The sequence below is a fragment of the Bombina bombina genome, chromosome 1, assembly GCF_027579735.1.
Source record: "Bombina bombina isolate aBomBom1 chromosome 1, aBomBom1.pri, whole genome shotgun sequence".
Classification (NCBI taxonomy): domain Eukaryota; kingdom Metazoa; phylum Chordata; class Amphibia; order Anura; family Bombinatoridae; genus Bombina; species Bombina bombina.
In genome coordinates, this window is record NC_069499.1 from 672,349,553 (window position 1) to 672,367,590 (window position 18,038).

Below are 18,038 nucleotides of genomic sequence, written 5' to 3' on the forward strand. Positions count from 1 at the left end.
ATTTATTGCTGCTAAATAAAATTAGCTATGGTTTATTTAAGTTGGACTATTTTTGGGAAAACCTTGATGATCATGGTGGTTGGTAAAATAATTTCTAATTTGAAAGACATTAAGACTTTACATGCAGTCTTTTCTTATCTCTAAAGTTGTTATGAATATATATATATATATATATATATATATATATTTAAATTTAATTTCTATAACTAATATTTTTTTATTTTTTTATTTCTACAGACAAATAAGGGGGATGCTTTAGCTAACCGTGTTCAGAACACACTGGGAAACTATGATGAGATGAAAGACTTTTTAACAAACCACTCCAATCAGAGTCACCTTGTGGGGATCCCAAAGAATTCAGTTCCCCAAACACCAGTAGAGAAAAATGAACAAAACTTTTTTCCAGAGCAAAGAAACCGAGTGACCCAGTGTCAACAAAGTAGTGGTCACTCTTCTTCCTTAATGCCCCCACCTTCAACACTGGCACCAAACTCCACTTTGCTCCATGGTCACGAGGCATCCAGAAAATCGAGAACGGACTGGCCACATAGTGGGCACAATTCTACTTGTTCACAGTCAAACCAATCCAGCAGTCAACCTAGCCGCACAAAACACAGTTCTTCACAAGACTTGCCGCAGATTAGGTATGAAGATATTTACAACTGCCAAATTGACCAACACAAGAGTGGAACTATGGAAGAGCCTGTGCCTGCTGCCACAACGACACACTCGAGACGGCACAATCATTCCAAAGTATTAAGCGGAGAACATTTGTCACCTGCTGAATCAGAGTTTTTGGGACATGGTTCGATATCTCCTTTGCCATCCACGTCTCTACTATCTGCAAGCAATAGCATTTCCTCTCAAAATTTCCCCCCAGGAATTCACTGTAAACCAAGCATGATACAGCAAAAGCCAACAGCTTATGTCAGACCAATGGATGGCCAGGACCAAGTACCAAATGACTCTCCTGAACTAAAGCCACCGACTGAAATAGGAGAAGGATATAACAACCAGATATTTGGAACAATACTGGAGGGAAAAGTTACAGTACCCAGTGTTAAGAACAAACTGCCAAAGCTTACAATTCCCCAAGTAAATGAAGTAAGTCTTTATAAGTATTTTTTTACAGACATATTATGAACGTTCTGTCATCACATGTATTATTTTAACATTTTATTGTTTCCACAATAAGACATACCCTTAAAACTGAATTAAAGAATGTTACATAAAAAATAGATTACTGTATTGCTCTTGAAAACAATTACAACTTGTTATTTACTGCGGTACCACATGAGGCAGCTGCAAAGTAGATCGCCGCCAGTCTTAGACAAGGTTGTTATACTGATTTAGGGCCCGATTCGCTAAAGCTCTCTGGTCTAATAAGATTATTTAAGTATTCTTATCAGTACTGTGAGGTCCATCCAAGAATATTAGAAAAGCAAATTTTAGCTTAAGAATGGCTTATTTCACAAAGCAGGATTTTTATGTGAAGGAGAGACATCTACATTACAATACTAAAAAATGGGTTTGTGTGATTATTCTCCATGCTGGAGTATTTTTGATAATTGGCCTTTAAGCTTTTGAGAGAAAGGATTAAATTGGTGCTATTTCATGTGTGGGATTGCACATTTACAAACTGTATGTTTTTATTGCACCATTTTATCTATTTGTTTCACAGACTTTTATATCATGTATCAAAGTGCAGCTATTAAAGGGACACTCAAGTCAAAATTAAACTTTCATGATTCAGATTGAGCATACAATTTTAAACATTTTTCCATTTTTCTTCCATTAACAAAATGTGCACCTTAATTTTATATTTACAAATTTTGAGTCACCAGCTCCTATTGGGCATGTGCAAGAATTCGCATAATATGCATATATGCATTTTCGTCAGAAAAAAAATCTACTACTCATTTGAAGTTTAGACTAAGGGGCCAAATTATCAAGCTCCGAATGGAGCAGTTATGAAGCAGCAGTCTTTAGACCGCTACTCTATAACTTGTCTGCCTGCTCTGAGGCTGCGGACATCAATCCGCCCGATCCTATACGATCGGCCTGATTGACACCCCCTGCTAGCGGCAAATATGCAGGGAGCAGCATTGCACAAACAGTTCACAAGAACTGCTTGTGCAATGATAAATGCCAACAGCGTTTGCTGTCGGTATTTATCGATGTGTGGCGGACATGATATGCTACATCGTATCATGTCCGCTCACACTATAATAAATCTGCCCCTCAGTGCTATTGTATTGTCTTTTTATCATGGATTTGTTGATTATGCAAATCTACTGTATTTACTGTTCCTTTAAGTGACTTCTAGCACATTTTCTAAGGCCAGGGTTAACTCATTTATTTCATCTGTGGAGTCAGAAAATATGCTGATTACCCAGTCACACAGTTTCTAGGAGCCATACAGTGGTGTTTAAATACAAATACATGCAGAATTATCCAAAATGTTAAGAGTTTGGAATGAACTGCTTGAAGTTGTAAATTAGGCCCAAGCCTACTGTAAAACAGGGGTAAACAGACAAACCAGAAAGTGCTAATAACAGTATTTTTACATTTCTTGACTTAAAGGTCCAGTGCACAACAAAAAGACAATGGAATAGAGCTTACTCTGAATTTCAAATAAGCAGTATTTTTTTTTTAATAACAATGTTTTTCTCTTATTTTTCGGCCCCCTTTATCATGTGACACAGTCAATCACAGACAAGTATACATATACCCTGCTTGTGCACATGCTCAGTAGGATCGTGTTCCCCAGAAAGTGTGAATATAAAAAGACTGTGAAAATTTTGATAATGGAAGTAAATTGGAAATTGTCTTAAAGCTGCATGCTATTTCTGTATCATAAACGTTTATTTTGACTTCAGTGTCCCTTTAAGCAAAGGTGACAATGAAAATGGTTTTCATTGTACTCTTGTTTTTCAGAATGCTTCAATTTTTTTTTTTTTTATTATTTATAAAATATTTTGAATATTTATTTTATGTTCATTTATATTCTTGAAAGAGCTAGCATTTTTAGGCGTTAATCCAGAAATCTAGGATCCATTGTTAAAGTGATTAGCAAAAGATTTTGGCATCAGGAATGAGATATTTTTGGCACAATGTGAATTTCTTGGAACAAGCCGAATGAGGCAAAGCTTAGATGAAAGTCGTAGTTTTAAAATGAATATTTTAATTTATTTATTTTTAAAAAAAAAATAATAAAATAAAATAAATACAAATAGACTAAGCTGAACTGTCTTAACATCTCATCAACTGAAGTTGGTTCCTTATAAATGTAACTTTTCTGAGGCTGGTTCCCTCAAGACCTCTAGCAAAAATATAAGGTAGGTTGAAATAAATAGAGTGTTATAATCACACCATCTTAAGTTTCATTATATCCGGTCTGCAGAGGTATTTCCTGACTGTTTTTTTTTTTTTTTTTTTGCAGCTTGGAATGTTTTAGAATACTTTTTCCTGGATCTTTTTTTTTCTTTTCTCGTGTTCTGTTCGGGATAAAGTGCTGATCTGTTTTAAAAGTTAACATTATTACATAAACAAAGACTGATGTATTTTACAGTAAGATTTGGGATTACTTTCTGGAAGGTTAGAAAGATGTTTCCTTTTCTTTAAGGAATGCAACTAACTTAATAATGATAAAAGCCAGAAATAAAATTCTAGAATCTGTGGCTCTTTGTGCCTTAATTTGTTCAGGAAGTGAAGTGATCATTTCTACAAAAGAGTAAACTGACTGCATACCTGCTGGAGTGAATTCAATTATTTCCTAATTATTTACTTTATTTTGTCATTTGAAATAACTGTTTTTACTTGTTGAAGCCACCACCTATATTGTGAATATTGCCATTTTGACTGTAGAAAAGTTAATATCAGCTGCTGCCTAAGTACTTAAATGCAAACCCCACCCTCCACTTACTTCAGTAGGATGTGTTAGTGGAGTAGAAACTAATAGCCACTGTCATTATGTTAACAATATTAATTTTTTTTGGCAGTTCCTTATCTGATTATCTTTGCTTAGGGACAGATATGTAGAAGATATGTAGTGGGTTAACTGCTGTGTGTTCTTTCAGGAGTCAAAATTATAATATCAAAATCTCATAGTTTTACTGTCCCTTTAAATACAATATTTGGCCTTATCTTCATCCAAGTTACCATTATAGACAAACACAATGACTAAACTAATAATACACAAACAGTAATTGAGTAATCATTCACAGTGCAGGCTGAAAAAATTAAGCGAACCTTTGTGTTAATGACTTCTCCAAAAACTAAAAGTAAGGTGTTTCAGTTAAGGAGATGATATTGGAAGTGTGGGTTGCACAGGTGCCCTGTCCTTTAAATAAAGGCACACAAAGCCTGGTTACTGGCAAATCTATTAGATAGGTTAGTGTGAACCATGCCTCGATCTCAACAACTTTCACAGAACCTTAGAAGAAGGATTATAGAGATGCACAAATCTGGAAAAGCTTACAAAAGAACCAGATATTTATCAATCTACAGTCATAAAAAATCAGGACTGTTGGTACTCTCCCTAGGAGTGGGCATTCTGCAAAAATGAATATAAGGGCCCAATAGGAAATACGGAAAGTAGTTAGAAAGAACCCAAGAGTAAAAGCAAAAGATCTCCAGAATGGTGTTCATGTATGGACAACATGAAGGAAATCACTGTATGCTAAAAAAGACATTGGTCTCTATTTATCAAGGTCTGTCGGAACTGATTCGACAGTGCGGGTCAGGTCCGACAGACCTCGCTGAATACGGAGAGCAATACGCTCGCCGTATTCAGCATTGCACCAGCAGCTCACAAGAGCTGCTGGTGCAACGCCGCCCCCTGCAGACTCGCGCCAATAGGCCGCCAGCAGGGGGGTGTCAATCAACCCGATCGTACTCGATAGGGTTGATTTCCAGCTATGTCTGTCCGCCTGCTCAGAGCAGGCGGACAGGTTATGGAGCAGCGGTCTTTGTGACTTGATAAATATGCCCCATTGTGACTTGTCTCAAGTTTGCCCAAGATCACCTGGATGTTCCACAACGCTTATGGAAAAATATGCTATGGACAGATGAGACAAATGAGATGAGACAAAAGTTTATAAAATGCTCTGTGCTCTATGAGGAAGAACTGTGAAGCATGGTGGATAGAGTATTATGATTTGGGGCTGTTATGATGCCTCAGGGCCTGGATGCCTTGCATTGAGGGAACAATGAATTAAAAAGTGTATCAATGGATTTTCTATGAGAATGTCAGGCAGCAGAGAGGTAATGCAACAAAATAATGACTTGTTTCGTAATGGCCAAGTCAGAGTCCCCAATTAATGCCATTGAAATGCTGTGGCATGGCCTTAAGAGGGCTGTGCAATAAAGACATGTGGATGTGAATGATTACTCAATGTCTTCAATACAAATTTGAAGTTTTATTAGTTTTGTCTATAATTGGGGCTTAGATGAAGATCAGACCAAATTTTAGGACTAATCAATGCAAAAATCCAGGTAATTCCAAAGGGTTCACAAACTTTTTCTGATCCAAACGATGCTGCTTCCAGGTTAGTCCGAAGCACGAAGCAAAAAAGGGGCAACCATAAAAACTACATGGCAGCAGGGTGCATGCCACAGCGGCCGAGTTTGCAGCAAAATAACCAAGCATAAAAAAATCACAGATGGTTGTACAATCAAGAAAACAAGATCAAATTGGCTTTATTGAAAATATTAAATATTGATACATGGAGGAACTAATAGTCAAATGTGTTTTGCGCTGCCAATAGGCACTTAATCATAGATCTAGTGGACTAGTGGGAATGTCAAGGTTTGTGTGTGTATATCCTTTTGATTCATCACCTCAAAGTAAAGAGAAAGTACAGAGTGTTACACTGTAAAAATAACCAAATATTCACTCATTTAGGACTTCGCTCACATTTTTCGAACATATAATACAACACAGACTGCTTGAACTCTTCTGAACAAACTTTTATTCTAAACATAGATGGTTAAAAAACAATTATGTCACTCAGGGTTTTGATCAACAAGTAAACATCTATGTTCATAGAATTTAAATACCAAATGCCAACATATGGAGCCATTTATATGGATAGCAATATGGTGTACCTCAAATTTTGTTTTTGTTTTCCTGAAGATTATTGGATGATTGGGAATTATGCCATTGTTCACTTTCTGTTTTATGTTTTACCTGGTGGTTCAGAACTTTCTGACTTACAAGGAGACAGAATATTAGTGGGTAAGATAGACATGCATGGAATAATATAAAATAACCATGTGAGAAACAGGAAGGGTAAATATGGAGGTCCTGTTTCTCACTATTTTGTGAAGATTTTTTATAGAAATCGGAACTGATATGTTAGTGCGTTTTACAATGTGCACATCACCCATGCAGAAAATAATGTTTTAACCCAAACAGAAAATATAGCAACTTTACTATAAATACTTCTGTATACCCTTGAAATGTGTTAAAATATTTTACATAGATGTAAATTAGCCACTATGTATTTGATGCTTTTGTGTACTTCTCAATTAAAGATTCCATTTCTGATGCAAGATCTATTGTGTTGTATAATTTGGATTTTTTTTTTTAAATGGTGCCGATGAGGAATTATCAAAGATTGTTGTTTTCATATGTATGTCTGGGCCCTTGAACTAAGGAATGTTTCCATGGCAACCGTACAACATTATTACAGATGTGAATTCATCTCAACATCCCAGCACAGTGGTATTTGTTTCATAGATTTGCTGTGGTTACTCGTTTGCAAATATTTCATAAATGGAGATATCACAACAAACAAATTAAAGACTCTTTACTGATATCTAAAAATTACAACAAAGTACAAAGTTCTTATTGCACCCTTTTAAATATTTAAACATCCATTTTAGTAAATCTTAGTTCCTCCATTATTTGTGTGCTCATTTTAAATTCTAATCTCTTAGAAAACCAGAATATTGCACATTTCCAAGTGGTTTTGCAGCAGGTAAACTCTAATAATATTTTGCTTTAGGAGTATTCAACACCGTATTCCAATCAAAAAATCAATGTTTAGACTCTATTTACTAGCAAAGATATACCTTAAAATATGTAGATGTATATATTTTATTTTTTACAATTATATTAAAGATTTAGTTTCTATGAAGCAGTGATGTAATCAGGGCATGCAGTACCCCCCAGCATAATGGCTGCCCCCTAACTATGATACCCCCTTTCTTCTCCCACCGCAAAACAGCTGTTAGCTTCCCCAGCCCCACCTGGTAATGCCTTGCCAAGCCACGCTCCGCTTCATGTCACAGCCTCACCCCCCCCCCCCCGTGGCATGCCCTTTTTATCGCTCTTGTAGTGGCCCCCTCTGTGGCACTCTCTGTGTTGCCACTCCCATTGTGGCCTGCCCCATAATACAGGTGGGCCTCCAAGTGCCCCATTATTACTTTCTGGAGACGCCACTGCTATAAAGTACTTTATTTTCTATAAAGTAATGGGTGCCACCATGTTTGACCTTAAGTTTTCTATTTATCTCTTTCTGCTGAGTACATTTAGCAACAGATTAAACAGGCATTAAAAATAGTTTGCAAACAAGGCTTTATGGAAACCATGTTAGATAATTAACAATCATATGTTCTACACAGCCTTGTTTACACAGTCTTTTTCATTCCCTGATTTATGTCTGTCCTTTATTGTCCTCAGCAGGGAGAATAAATAAACAGAAATTGTAAATTCAAACATAACTTTAATAAATTTAGAAAACATACAATTTTCAGCAATAAAATACAGCAAAAGATAAAATAAATAATTTTAAGTATATTGCAAATTTACATATAATGAAACGTGCATAGTGGAAGCCAATATTCTAGCCAGATTTGACTTATCTTTCATTGTACTGGTGACTAGACATTTGCCTTACGTTTGCCGAAAATGGTGGAAGGTTAAGTGCATACCTTAGCATAGAATTTAAAGGGACATTGTACACTAGATTTTTCTTTGCATAAATGTTTTGTAGATGCTCCATTTATATAGCCCATCTGATAGTGTTTTTATAAAAATGTATAGTTTTGCTTATTTTTTATGAACATTGTGCTGATTTTCAGGCTCCTGTTTATGTTATCTGTCTTTTCATATGAAGGGAATGGGGGAATGTCTGCTCATTATGTTTACCCAGTCCCTTTCACTGGGTGTTCCAGTCAACCTCATCAATAGGGCTAAACTGGGAGCTTCTAAGTAAGTTTTTAAAAGGTTTTATACTGGATTTTTAGATCAGTATCTGTGCATATTCTTCTTTATAGTAGTGTCTATTACATGCAGTTATATGAAAATTAGTGTATACTGTCCCTTTAAAGATAATAGGTAAAAACATTTAAATATTAAGAATCAAAATTTTCAGATGTTATCACTAAAATGTGTTCAAAGAAAATAAAGCATGAGGATTTCATATGCCATAATATAAGCTATAATAGAGGTTCACATTTTCAGAATATTAAAAATGAAATAAAACCCACTTAAAAAGTCAGAAAGGAAGCAACACATATCATAAAACTGTAAAGGATTTTAAATGAAATTAATAAAAAAAAAGGAACTCAAATTAAAACATTTCCATGTGTTAATTAGAAATGGTTTGGAGTATTAACGCACATATTGACTTGGGAATATATTAGCAGTGAAATGTTACATTTAGTTTGTAAGATGTAATTTCAATGAAATATTTCATATGTCTAATATTAAATTTTGCTTTTAATTACCATGAATTGAAATATCATCATAAAAATTACTTGTGGATAGTAACAGTTACATAGCAATTTTTTTTCAAAGTGATAATGAAAGAGGAGGGCTGTGAGAGGTACAAATATATTAAAGCAATTCAGCAATCAATATATATATATATATATATATATATATATATATATAAAAAAGACTAAAACAAGAGGTCCTGCTAGCATATTAAATAATGATATATTAGTCACACAATGTCTTCAAGCACAAGTGTCACTTCTTAAAGCGGGAATGGCCAACTGGCAGTCCATGAGCCATATTCATCCCTCTGCACTATTATTTGCGGCCCCTGGAAAAAAAGCATAATGAATAATGTATGCCATCATTTTTGTGACCCTGGGAAAAAGCAGAACTAAAAATGTCTGGTTTGTAGACACTGGTAGGTGGGAAAACAAGGTAGGCAGCGCTCAAAAGAGCCCGTGTAACCTTACCTAAGTCTGGCCCTGGGTCACTGGATATTTTTATGAAAAAATACTTATGTATTTAATAGCCAAAAATATATATATACGGCCCTTAAAGGGACATGAAACCCCAAATTTTTCTTTCATGATTCAGATAGAGAATACAATTTCAAACAACTTTCCAATTTACTTCTATTATTTAATGTGCTTCTTTCTCTTGTTATCCTTTACTGAAATTTTTATCCAGGCAAGTTCATGTGCAGCAGAGAACCTAGGTTCTAGCTGTTGATTGGTGGCTGCAGATATATATTGATTGTCATTGGCTCACCCATGTGTTCAGTTAGAAACCAGTAGTGCATTGCTGCTCATTCAACAAAGCATACCAAGAGAATGAAACAGATTAGATAATAGAAGTAAATTAGAAAGTTGTTTAAAATTGTATTCTCTATCTGAATCATGACAGAACATTTTTGGGTTTCATGTCTCTTTAAGGCTTTTATAATATTGACCTATGGCCCTCATGTGTAAGGAAGTTGGCCATCGCTATCTTAAAGCCTTGTGACTGTACTGTATATAACATTTCACTGTCAGCTCTTGAAATAGAGTCCGTGATCACAAAAAAGATCCTGTTTGCCACTTCTGATGGTCACCATAGTTGTTACACATCAACCATATTAGGGTTTTGTTGTCAGATTGTCAGCAGGTTTCAGCAAAGTGGCCATGAAGAGGGGCGGAGTCATAAATAAATCTATATATACTTCCCCTACATGGCACCTAAGTAAAACAAAATGCTAACAAAAATATAATAAACACTTTAAGATATTTGTTAGGTTAATCTTGAAATATATAGCATGATGATTGTATTACTTGTACAAAACAAGTCACTTTAATTAAAATAATTATAGCACAATCAGCTGTCTCATGTTTTTTCCCAGTGTTTTTTAAATAGTGATGCATGATATTTACTTATAAGAGTTAAAAACATAAGCTAAATTGCAAATGATAATGTGCAGCTCCTTACTTTTCATACGGTCCTGTACAAACAATAACACATGATTGGGTTTTACAAGTTGTTTCTTGAAATGTATAATCAAAGCATTACCTGACACTTATATAGTACACCCCATACTTTCAGTGGAAAGCTATAGAAGTACACTCATATAACAAGTTACAGGAAAAAGCTTTGCACTCATACGCAATTCAAAATAACCATAATGCTTTTAAAAACCTGATTTTTGTTGTGTTCCTTCAAACACATATTAAAATACTACAGAAATAAATGAATGAAGGTGAATTAAGGGTTAATTAATTTGAAAAAAAATAAAAATGTTAATGTTAAAAGTGAAGGTATATGACAAGGGGTGGAAGTAGGAAGGGGATAAGGGAGTTTGTATGTGTGTATGTAGTAAGACATAATCAAAATGTTCAATTCATTTGTTTGTGAAAAACTACATGAGTGGAATGTTTGCACTCAATTGGCTTGGTGTTCAAGGGTTATCTATCATGAATAATTTATCTATAATCTTAGGGAAATTACACATCTGTGTTATCCCACACTGTAGCTCATGCTATTCTACTGCGCTCATGATAATAAATAACCATGGACTGCTCCTGCAATGTTAATGCTCCCTACACCTAGCCCTTTTGAGCTCAAGTTGTAATCTTTGCCATAGCAGGGGTGGAACTATAGGGGTCTCAAGAGTCTCAATTAGACTGGGTACAATACCTCTATGGGGCCTATCTGGTCCTGCATTCATGGTGACTGGGCTTTAACTGCATCATGTCTGGCACCTCTGTGTGCCCCCTGTAAAAAGAGGCTCACCGTTTTAGGAAAGTGCCTTTACAATAGTGTCAGACTTTTCAAAATAGCTTTTACAATGTTGGAGTACAGAAAAACCTGAAACCATATTAATAGCAAGTCTGCACTAGTGCATGTCCTCTGGCACAGACAAATGAGGGGGAAGGATGACTTAGCCACAGAGAAGCAGTTACTCTTTCTGCTTCCGCTGATTGCACACAGCCAGAAAGGGCACCGTTAAAATACCACAACCTTTGCTTTGGGACCCAGTGAGGTTAAGTTACGTCTTTGGGCCATAGTGTTTACTCATTTTGCTGAACACAAAGTGAGAGACCACTAAACTGTATTGTAGGTCCTTCCTTTTGGGTCCAGCAGTGAGATCTACCTTATTGTTCTAGGCCTAAAGAACAAAAGGTTTAGGTCTAAATGTTCCTATAGTTATTCAGGAGATTGGTATCTGTCATATTTGGCAGTCAATTATACAACTTAGATCTTTGTCTGAGAGACATTGTTGGTGAATTAAAAGGACATGAAACTCAAGTTTTTTCTTTCATGATTCAGATGGAAATAGAGAATACAATTTTAAACAGCTTTGCAATTTACTTCTATCATCTAATATGCTTCATTCCCTTGGTATCCTTTTTTACAGAAGCAGTGATTCATTATTGGGAGCTCCTTAAGGTATTGAATGAGTTATATATGTGCAGCAACCAATCAGCAGCTTCTGCGCCTACCTAGGTATCCTTTTCACCAAAGATATACCAAGAGAACAAAACAAATTAGATCATAGAAGTAAATTGGAAAGTTTTTTAAAATTGCATGCTCTACCTGGATCATGAAAGAAAAAAAAAAAATTGGGTTTCATATCCCTTTAAAAGCAGAACGGCCAAATAAGAACTTTTGCTTTATCAACAACCAATATGGACTCTGGACAATGAGTCACAAATGAAAATCCTGAAATAGTAATTATGATTTTTAGTAGATTTAATTCCTAAGCACCAACAAATTATCTAATATGATATTGTGCTGTTTTATTTTCATGTTTTAACAAAGATTTAAAGATGGAAATTTCTGATGCTGCTGACAATCCCCACAGGGAGCAGACTCACAAACCATTATCACATTTAAAAGCTCATTCTTCATTGACCATAACCAGAATATCACTTCACTTCCGTAAATAAATATAGTTAATTACTTCTCCTTGTAAAAGGATATGGAAGCTACAAGATGGAGACATTTACTCTGTTTCCGGCAGTACTGAAATAAGAGAGTTTTGGTGACATAAGAGAACCAGTTGTTATATACTATGTTCTAATACCTTGTTTAAAAATAAATATCACAATCTGACTATTGGGTCAAATTATTAAAATGTTCACAAGGATTCACTTGGTGGACATTAATTTTAAATTCTAAATGTGAAGAAATGTAAAAAAAAAAAAAAAAGCATAATTTTTTTAAAACAATTATAAATGCATTATAGGCATCTTTATCAATAGGTTAACTGAATCAAATGCTAATATAAAATTTATAAAACAGTGTTGTACAGCAATAACATTGTGTTATTTATTGTATACTATAAAGGAAAGGTTTTTTTATAAGTTAAATACTTAGATATTTAATTTACTGTACTGTATCATAAAATATTTTGATACAGCAGAAAATACCTGTTAACATTTAATTTAAAAATGCAGAGCTATATACTGTTTTATGTGACATCTTTTTAGATTGATAATGAAGTAAACACAGACAATAGGGTATATTTATCAATGTGTGAGCGGGCATGATACAAAGTAGCGTATCATGTCCTCTGCACATCGCTGCACATTGCTAAATGCCGACAGCATACGCTGTTGGCATTTATCATTGAACCAGCAGTTCTTGTGAACTGCTGGTGCAATGCCGCCCCCTGCAGATTTGCAGCCAATCGGCCGCTAGCAGGGGGTGTCAATCAACCCAATATTATTCAATCGGGTTGATTTCTGTCTGCCACCTCAGAGCAGGCGGACAAGTTATGGAGCAGCGTTCTCAAGCTCCATACGGAGCTTGATAAAAATGCCCCAATGTTTGCTTAAATCATGATTCTCATAAATTTTATTCAATTTCAAATTTTAATTGTATATATATATTCATTTGAAATATATTTTTTCTCAAGATTTTTACTTTTATTTTAGTTATTATCATACGGCTAGATTGCGAGTTTTACGTTATGAGTAAAAAAGCCTCATAACGCAGCTTTTTCACTACCGCTGCTATTACGAAACTTGTAGGTATAGCTGTACCGCACACTTTTTTGGCCATAACGCAACGTCACTACCGCACCTTTCAAAAAGTCCTTTTTCAATGGGACTTCCATAGCGCCGGTATTACGAGTTTTGCCTGGGAGCCCAAAAAGTGAGCGGTACAGCCTATAACTACAAGATTCGTACCTCCATCTAAAGTCAGTAGTTATGAGTTTTGCACTACAAAGCTGTAGCATAAAACTCATAACTAAAGTGTTATAAAGTACACTAACACCCCTAAACTACCTATTAACCCCTAAACCGAGGCCCTCCCACATCGCAAACACTATAATAAAAATATTAGCCCCTAATCTGCCTCTCCGGACATCGCCACCACTATAATAAACATATTAACCCCTAAACTGCTGCACTCCGGCATCATAAAAACTAGTTAAATATTATTAACCCATAATCTGCCACCCCCAACGTCACTGCCGCCACTATACTAAAGTTATTAACCCCTAAACCTAACCCTAAGTCTAACCCTAACACCCCTAACTTTAATATAATTAAATCAATTTTAATAGTAAAAATAGTAAAAATTACTATCATTAACTAAATAATTCCTATTTAAAACTAAATACCTGTAAAATAAACCCTAAGCTAGCTACAATATAACTAATAGTTACATTGAAGCTATCTTAGGTTTTAATTTTATTTCACAGCTAAGTTTGTATTTATTTTAACTAGGTAGATTAGTTAGTAAATAGTTATTAACTATTTACTAACTACCTAGTTAAAATAAATACAAATTTACCTGTGAAATAAAACCTTACCTGTCTTACACTAACACCTAACATTACACTACAATTAAATAAATTACATTAATGAAATACAATTAACTAAATTACAAAACAAAACAAAACACTAAATTACACAAAATAAAAAAGAAATTATCAAATATTTAAACTAATTATACCTAATCTAATAGCCCTATCAAAATAAAAAAGCCCCCCCCTAAACTAAAATGCCAATAGCCCTTAAAAGAGCCTTTTGCGGGGGCATTGCCCCAAAGAAATCAGCTCTTTTACCTGTAAAAAAAATACAAACAACCCACCAACAGTAAAACCCACCACCCACACAACCAAACCCCCCAAATAAAATCCTATCTAAATAAACCTAAGCTCCCCATTGCCCTGAAAAGGGCATTTGGATGGGCATTGCTCTTAAAAGGGCATTTAGCTCTATTTCTTTGCCCAAACCCCTAATCTAAAAATAAAACCCATCCAATAAACCCTTAAAAAAACCTAACACTAACCCCCGAAGATCCACTCACCGTTTTTGAAGACCGGACCTCCATCCTCTTCAAGCCGGGAGAAGTCTTCATCCAAGTGGGCAGAAGTCCTTAACGAAGCCGGGAGAAGTCTTCATCCAAGCGGCAAGAAGTCGTCCTCCAGACGGGCAGAAGTCTTCATCCAGACGGCATCTTCTATCTTCATACTTCCGATGCGGAGCTGCTCCATCTTCAGGACATCCGGCACGGAGCATCCTCTTCTTTCGAATCCTCTTGAAGAATTAAGTTTCCTTTAAATTACGTCATCCAAGATGGGGTCCCTTGAATTCCGATTGGCTGATAGAATTCTATCAGCCAATTGGAATTAAAGGGTAAACTATCCTATTGGCTGATGCAATCAGCCAAAAGGATTGAGCTTCAATCCTATTGGCTGATCCAGTCAGCCAATAGGATTGAGCTTGCATTCTATTGGCTGATTGGAAAGAGCTGATTTCTTTGGGGCAATGCCCTGCAAAAGGCCCTTGGCTATTGGCAGTTTAGTTTAGGCTAGGTGTTTTTTTATTTTGGGGGGGGCTTTTTTATTTTGATAGGGCTATTAGATTAGGTACAATTAGTTTAAATATTTGAAAATTTCTTTTTTATTTTGTGTAATTTAGTGAGTTTTTTTAAATTTAGTTAATTGTATTTAATTACTGTAATTTATTTAATTGTAGTGTAATGTTAGGTGTAAGAAAGGTTAGGTTTTATTTTACAGGTAAAGTTGTATTTATTTTAACTAGGTAGTTAGTAAATAGTTAATAACTATTTACTAACTACTCTACCTAGTTAAAATAAATACAAACTTAGCTGCGAAATAAAAATAAAAAACCTAAGATAGCTACAATGGGGGACGGCAGATTAGGAGTTATTAAATTTATGTAGATGGCAGCGACATTGGGGTCAGCAGATTAGGAGTTAAAAAGTGTAGGTAGGTGATGGCGATGAAGGGGGCGGCAGATTAGGGGTTAATAAGTGTAATGTAGGTGTCGGCGATGTCGGGGGCGGCAGATTAGGTGTGTTTAGACTCAGGGTTTATGGTAGGGTGTTAGGTGTAAATATACATTTTCTTTCCCCATAGTAATCAATGGGACTGCGTTTACGGAGCTTTACGCTCCTTTATTGCAGGTGTTAGTTTTTATTTTAGCCGTCTCTCCCCATTGATGTCTATGGGAAAATCATGCACGAGCACGTAAAACCAGCTCAAAGCAGCTCTGGTATTTGTGTGCGGTATGGAGCTCAATGCTGCCATATTGCCTGCTAATGCCGGGTTTTTGCAAACCTGTAATAGCAGTTATTAAAGGTAAAAAGCAGGAAAATAAAGCTTAAGAGCTGGTCCATTTTTGGTTGAGAACCTGGGTTATGCTTGCTTATTGGTTTGCTAAATGTAGCCACCAATATGCAAGCACTATCCAGGGTACTGAACCTAAAATGGGCTGTCTCATAGCTTTAAAATCCTTCTTTTAATTAAAGCTAGCAAGAGAACAAAGAAAAATTGATATTAGGAGTAAATTAGAAAGTTGCTTAAAATTACATGCTCTATCTGAACCATTAAAGAAAAAAATTGGGTTTAGTATCTCTTTAAAAACCATCAACAGTGATATTCTGCCACAAAAAAAAACAACTAACACACCCCTTTTAATCCCTCAAATGCAATTTCTCTAGTAAGGAACTCTCAACTGTAACTCCCTTAAAATGTCCCCCAAATATGTGCCTGTCCTATACAGTAGCAACAATTTGACAATTACCAAAGAGAAATATTGTTACTAAGCAAGCAAGGGAGTAGAGCCAGTAAGTGTCAGAGAGTCTGGGAAAAGAGTAGTGATAGCCTGATGAGAGACACAAAAGGCAAAGGAAAAGAGAGTCAAATCAGGACAACATGAACGGAATGTGTGGTATGGAGATATAGGGCCTGATGATCTAAAGTTCTCTGTTCAGGTGAGATGATATAAAATGATCTTCCAGCACTGTGAGATCCCTAGCGAAATTCTTAAAAGGCAGATTTTGCTTTACTTCTTCATTGGGAGTTCCCTACAATTCTGTATGTGAAGGAGGAACAAGCCTAGGGCAATATAGCACTGCATGATTTGCTGCATTTACAATTTGTGCTTTGTATTTTATACTAATTTACGTTTCAGATTAAGTTTTATTTCATTTAAGCTTTGCACTTTCTATTTTGTATTTTCTTTTGTATACAGCAGTGTATTTAGGATTGGGATTTTACAAATTCTGATTATATCTTCACAGTTTCTGTGGAACTTTAACCAATTAGGATAATACTTATATATATATATAATTACATTGTAGCTATTTTAGGATTTATATTTATTTTACAGGTAACTTTGTATTTATTTTAACTAGGTAGAATAGTTATTAAATAGTTATTAACTATTTAATAACTACCTAGCTAAAAGAAATACAAAATTACCTGTAAAATAAATCCTAACCTAAGTTACAATTAAACCTAACACTACACTATCATTAAATAAATTAAATTAATTATCTACAAATACCTACAATTAAATACAATTAAATAAACTAACTAAAGTACAAAAAAATAAAAAAAATAAGTTACAAAAAATAAAAAAATATTACAAGATTTTTAAGCTAATTACACCTAATCTAAGCCCCCTAATAAAATTACAAATCCCCAAAATAAAAAAATGCCCTACCCTATTCTAAATTATGAAAGTTAACAGCTCTATTACCTTACCAGCCCTTAAAAGGGCCTTTTGCAGAGCATGCCCCAAAATATTCAGCTCTTTTGCATGTTAAAAAAAATACAACCCCCCAACATTAAAACCCACCACCCACATACCCCTACTCTAACCCAAACCCCTTAAATAAACCTAACACTACCCCCCTAAAGATCATCCTACCTTTAGCCGTCTTCAGCCAGCCGACCACCGATGGAACAGAAGAGGACTATTATGATTATTAATTACATTGTAGCTATCTTAGGGTTTATTTTACAGGTAAGTATTTATTTTTAAATAGGAATAATTTAGTTAATGATAGTGTAGTGTTAGGTGTAATTGTAACTTAGGTTAGTTTTTATTTTACAGGTAAATTTGACTTTATTTTAAATAGGTAGCTATTAAATAGTTAATAACTATTTAATAGCTATTGTGCCTAGTTAAAATAAATTCAAATTTGCCTGTAAAATAAAAATAAATCCTAAAATAGCTACAATATAATTATTAGTAATATTGTAGCTATATTAGGGTTTATTTTAAGTATTTAGTTTTAAATAGGAATAACTAATTTAATAAGAGTGATATTTATTTAGATTTATTTAATTAATATTTAAGTTAGGGGGGTGTTAGGGTTTGGGTTAGACTTAGGTTTAGGGGTTAATAATTTTATTATAGGTTGCGGCGGTATAGGGGGGGCAGGATAGGGGTTAATAAATTTATTATAGGTGGCAACGGTGTAGGGGGGGCAGATTAGGGGTTAATAAGTTTTATATAGGTGGCGGCGGGGTCCGGGAGCGGCGGTTTAGGGGTTGAGCGGCGGTTTAGGG

General features: G+C 35.0%; 1 protein-coding gene across 1 annotated transcript in view; it reads left to right on the forward strand.

Moving 5' to 3' along the window:
• AFF2 (ALF transcription elongation factor 2) overlaps window positions 1–18,038 on the forward strand; it is an 863,717-nt gene that overhangs the window by 221,060 nt on the left and 624,619 nt on the right. Inside the window, exon 3 of the mRNA XM_053699151.1 lies at window positions 238–1,104. Coding sequence (XP_053555126.1) covers window positions 238–1,104 — 867 coding nt within the window. The remainder of the gene's footprint in view (window positions 1–237; window positions 1,105–18,038) is intronic.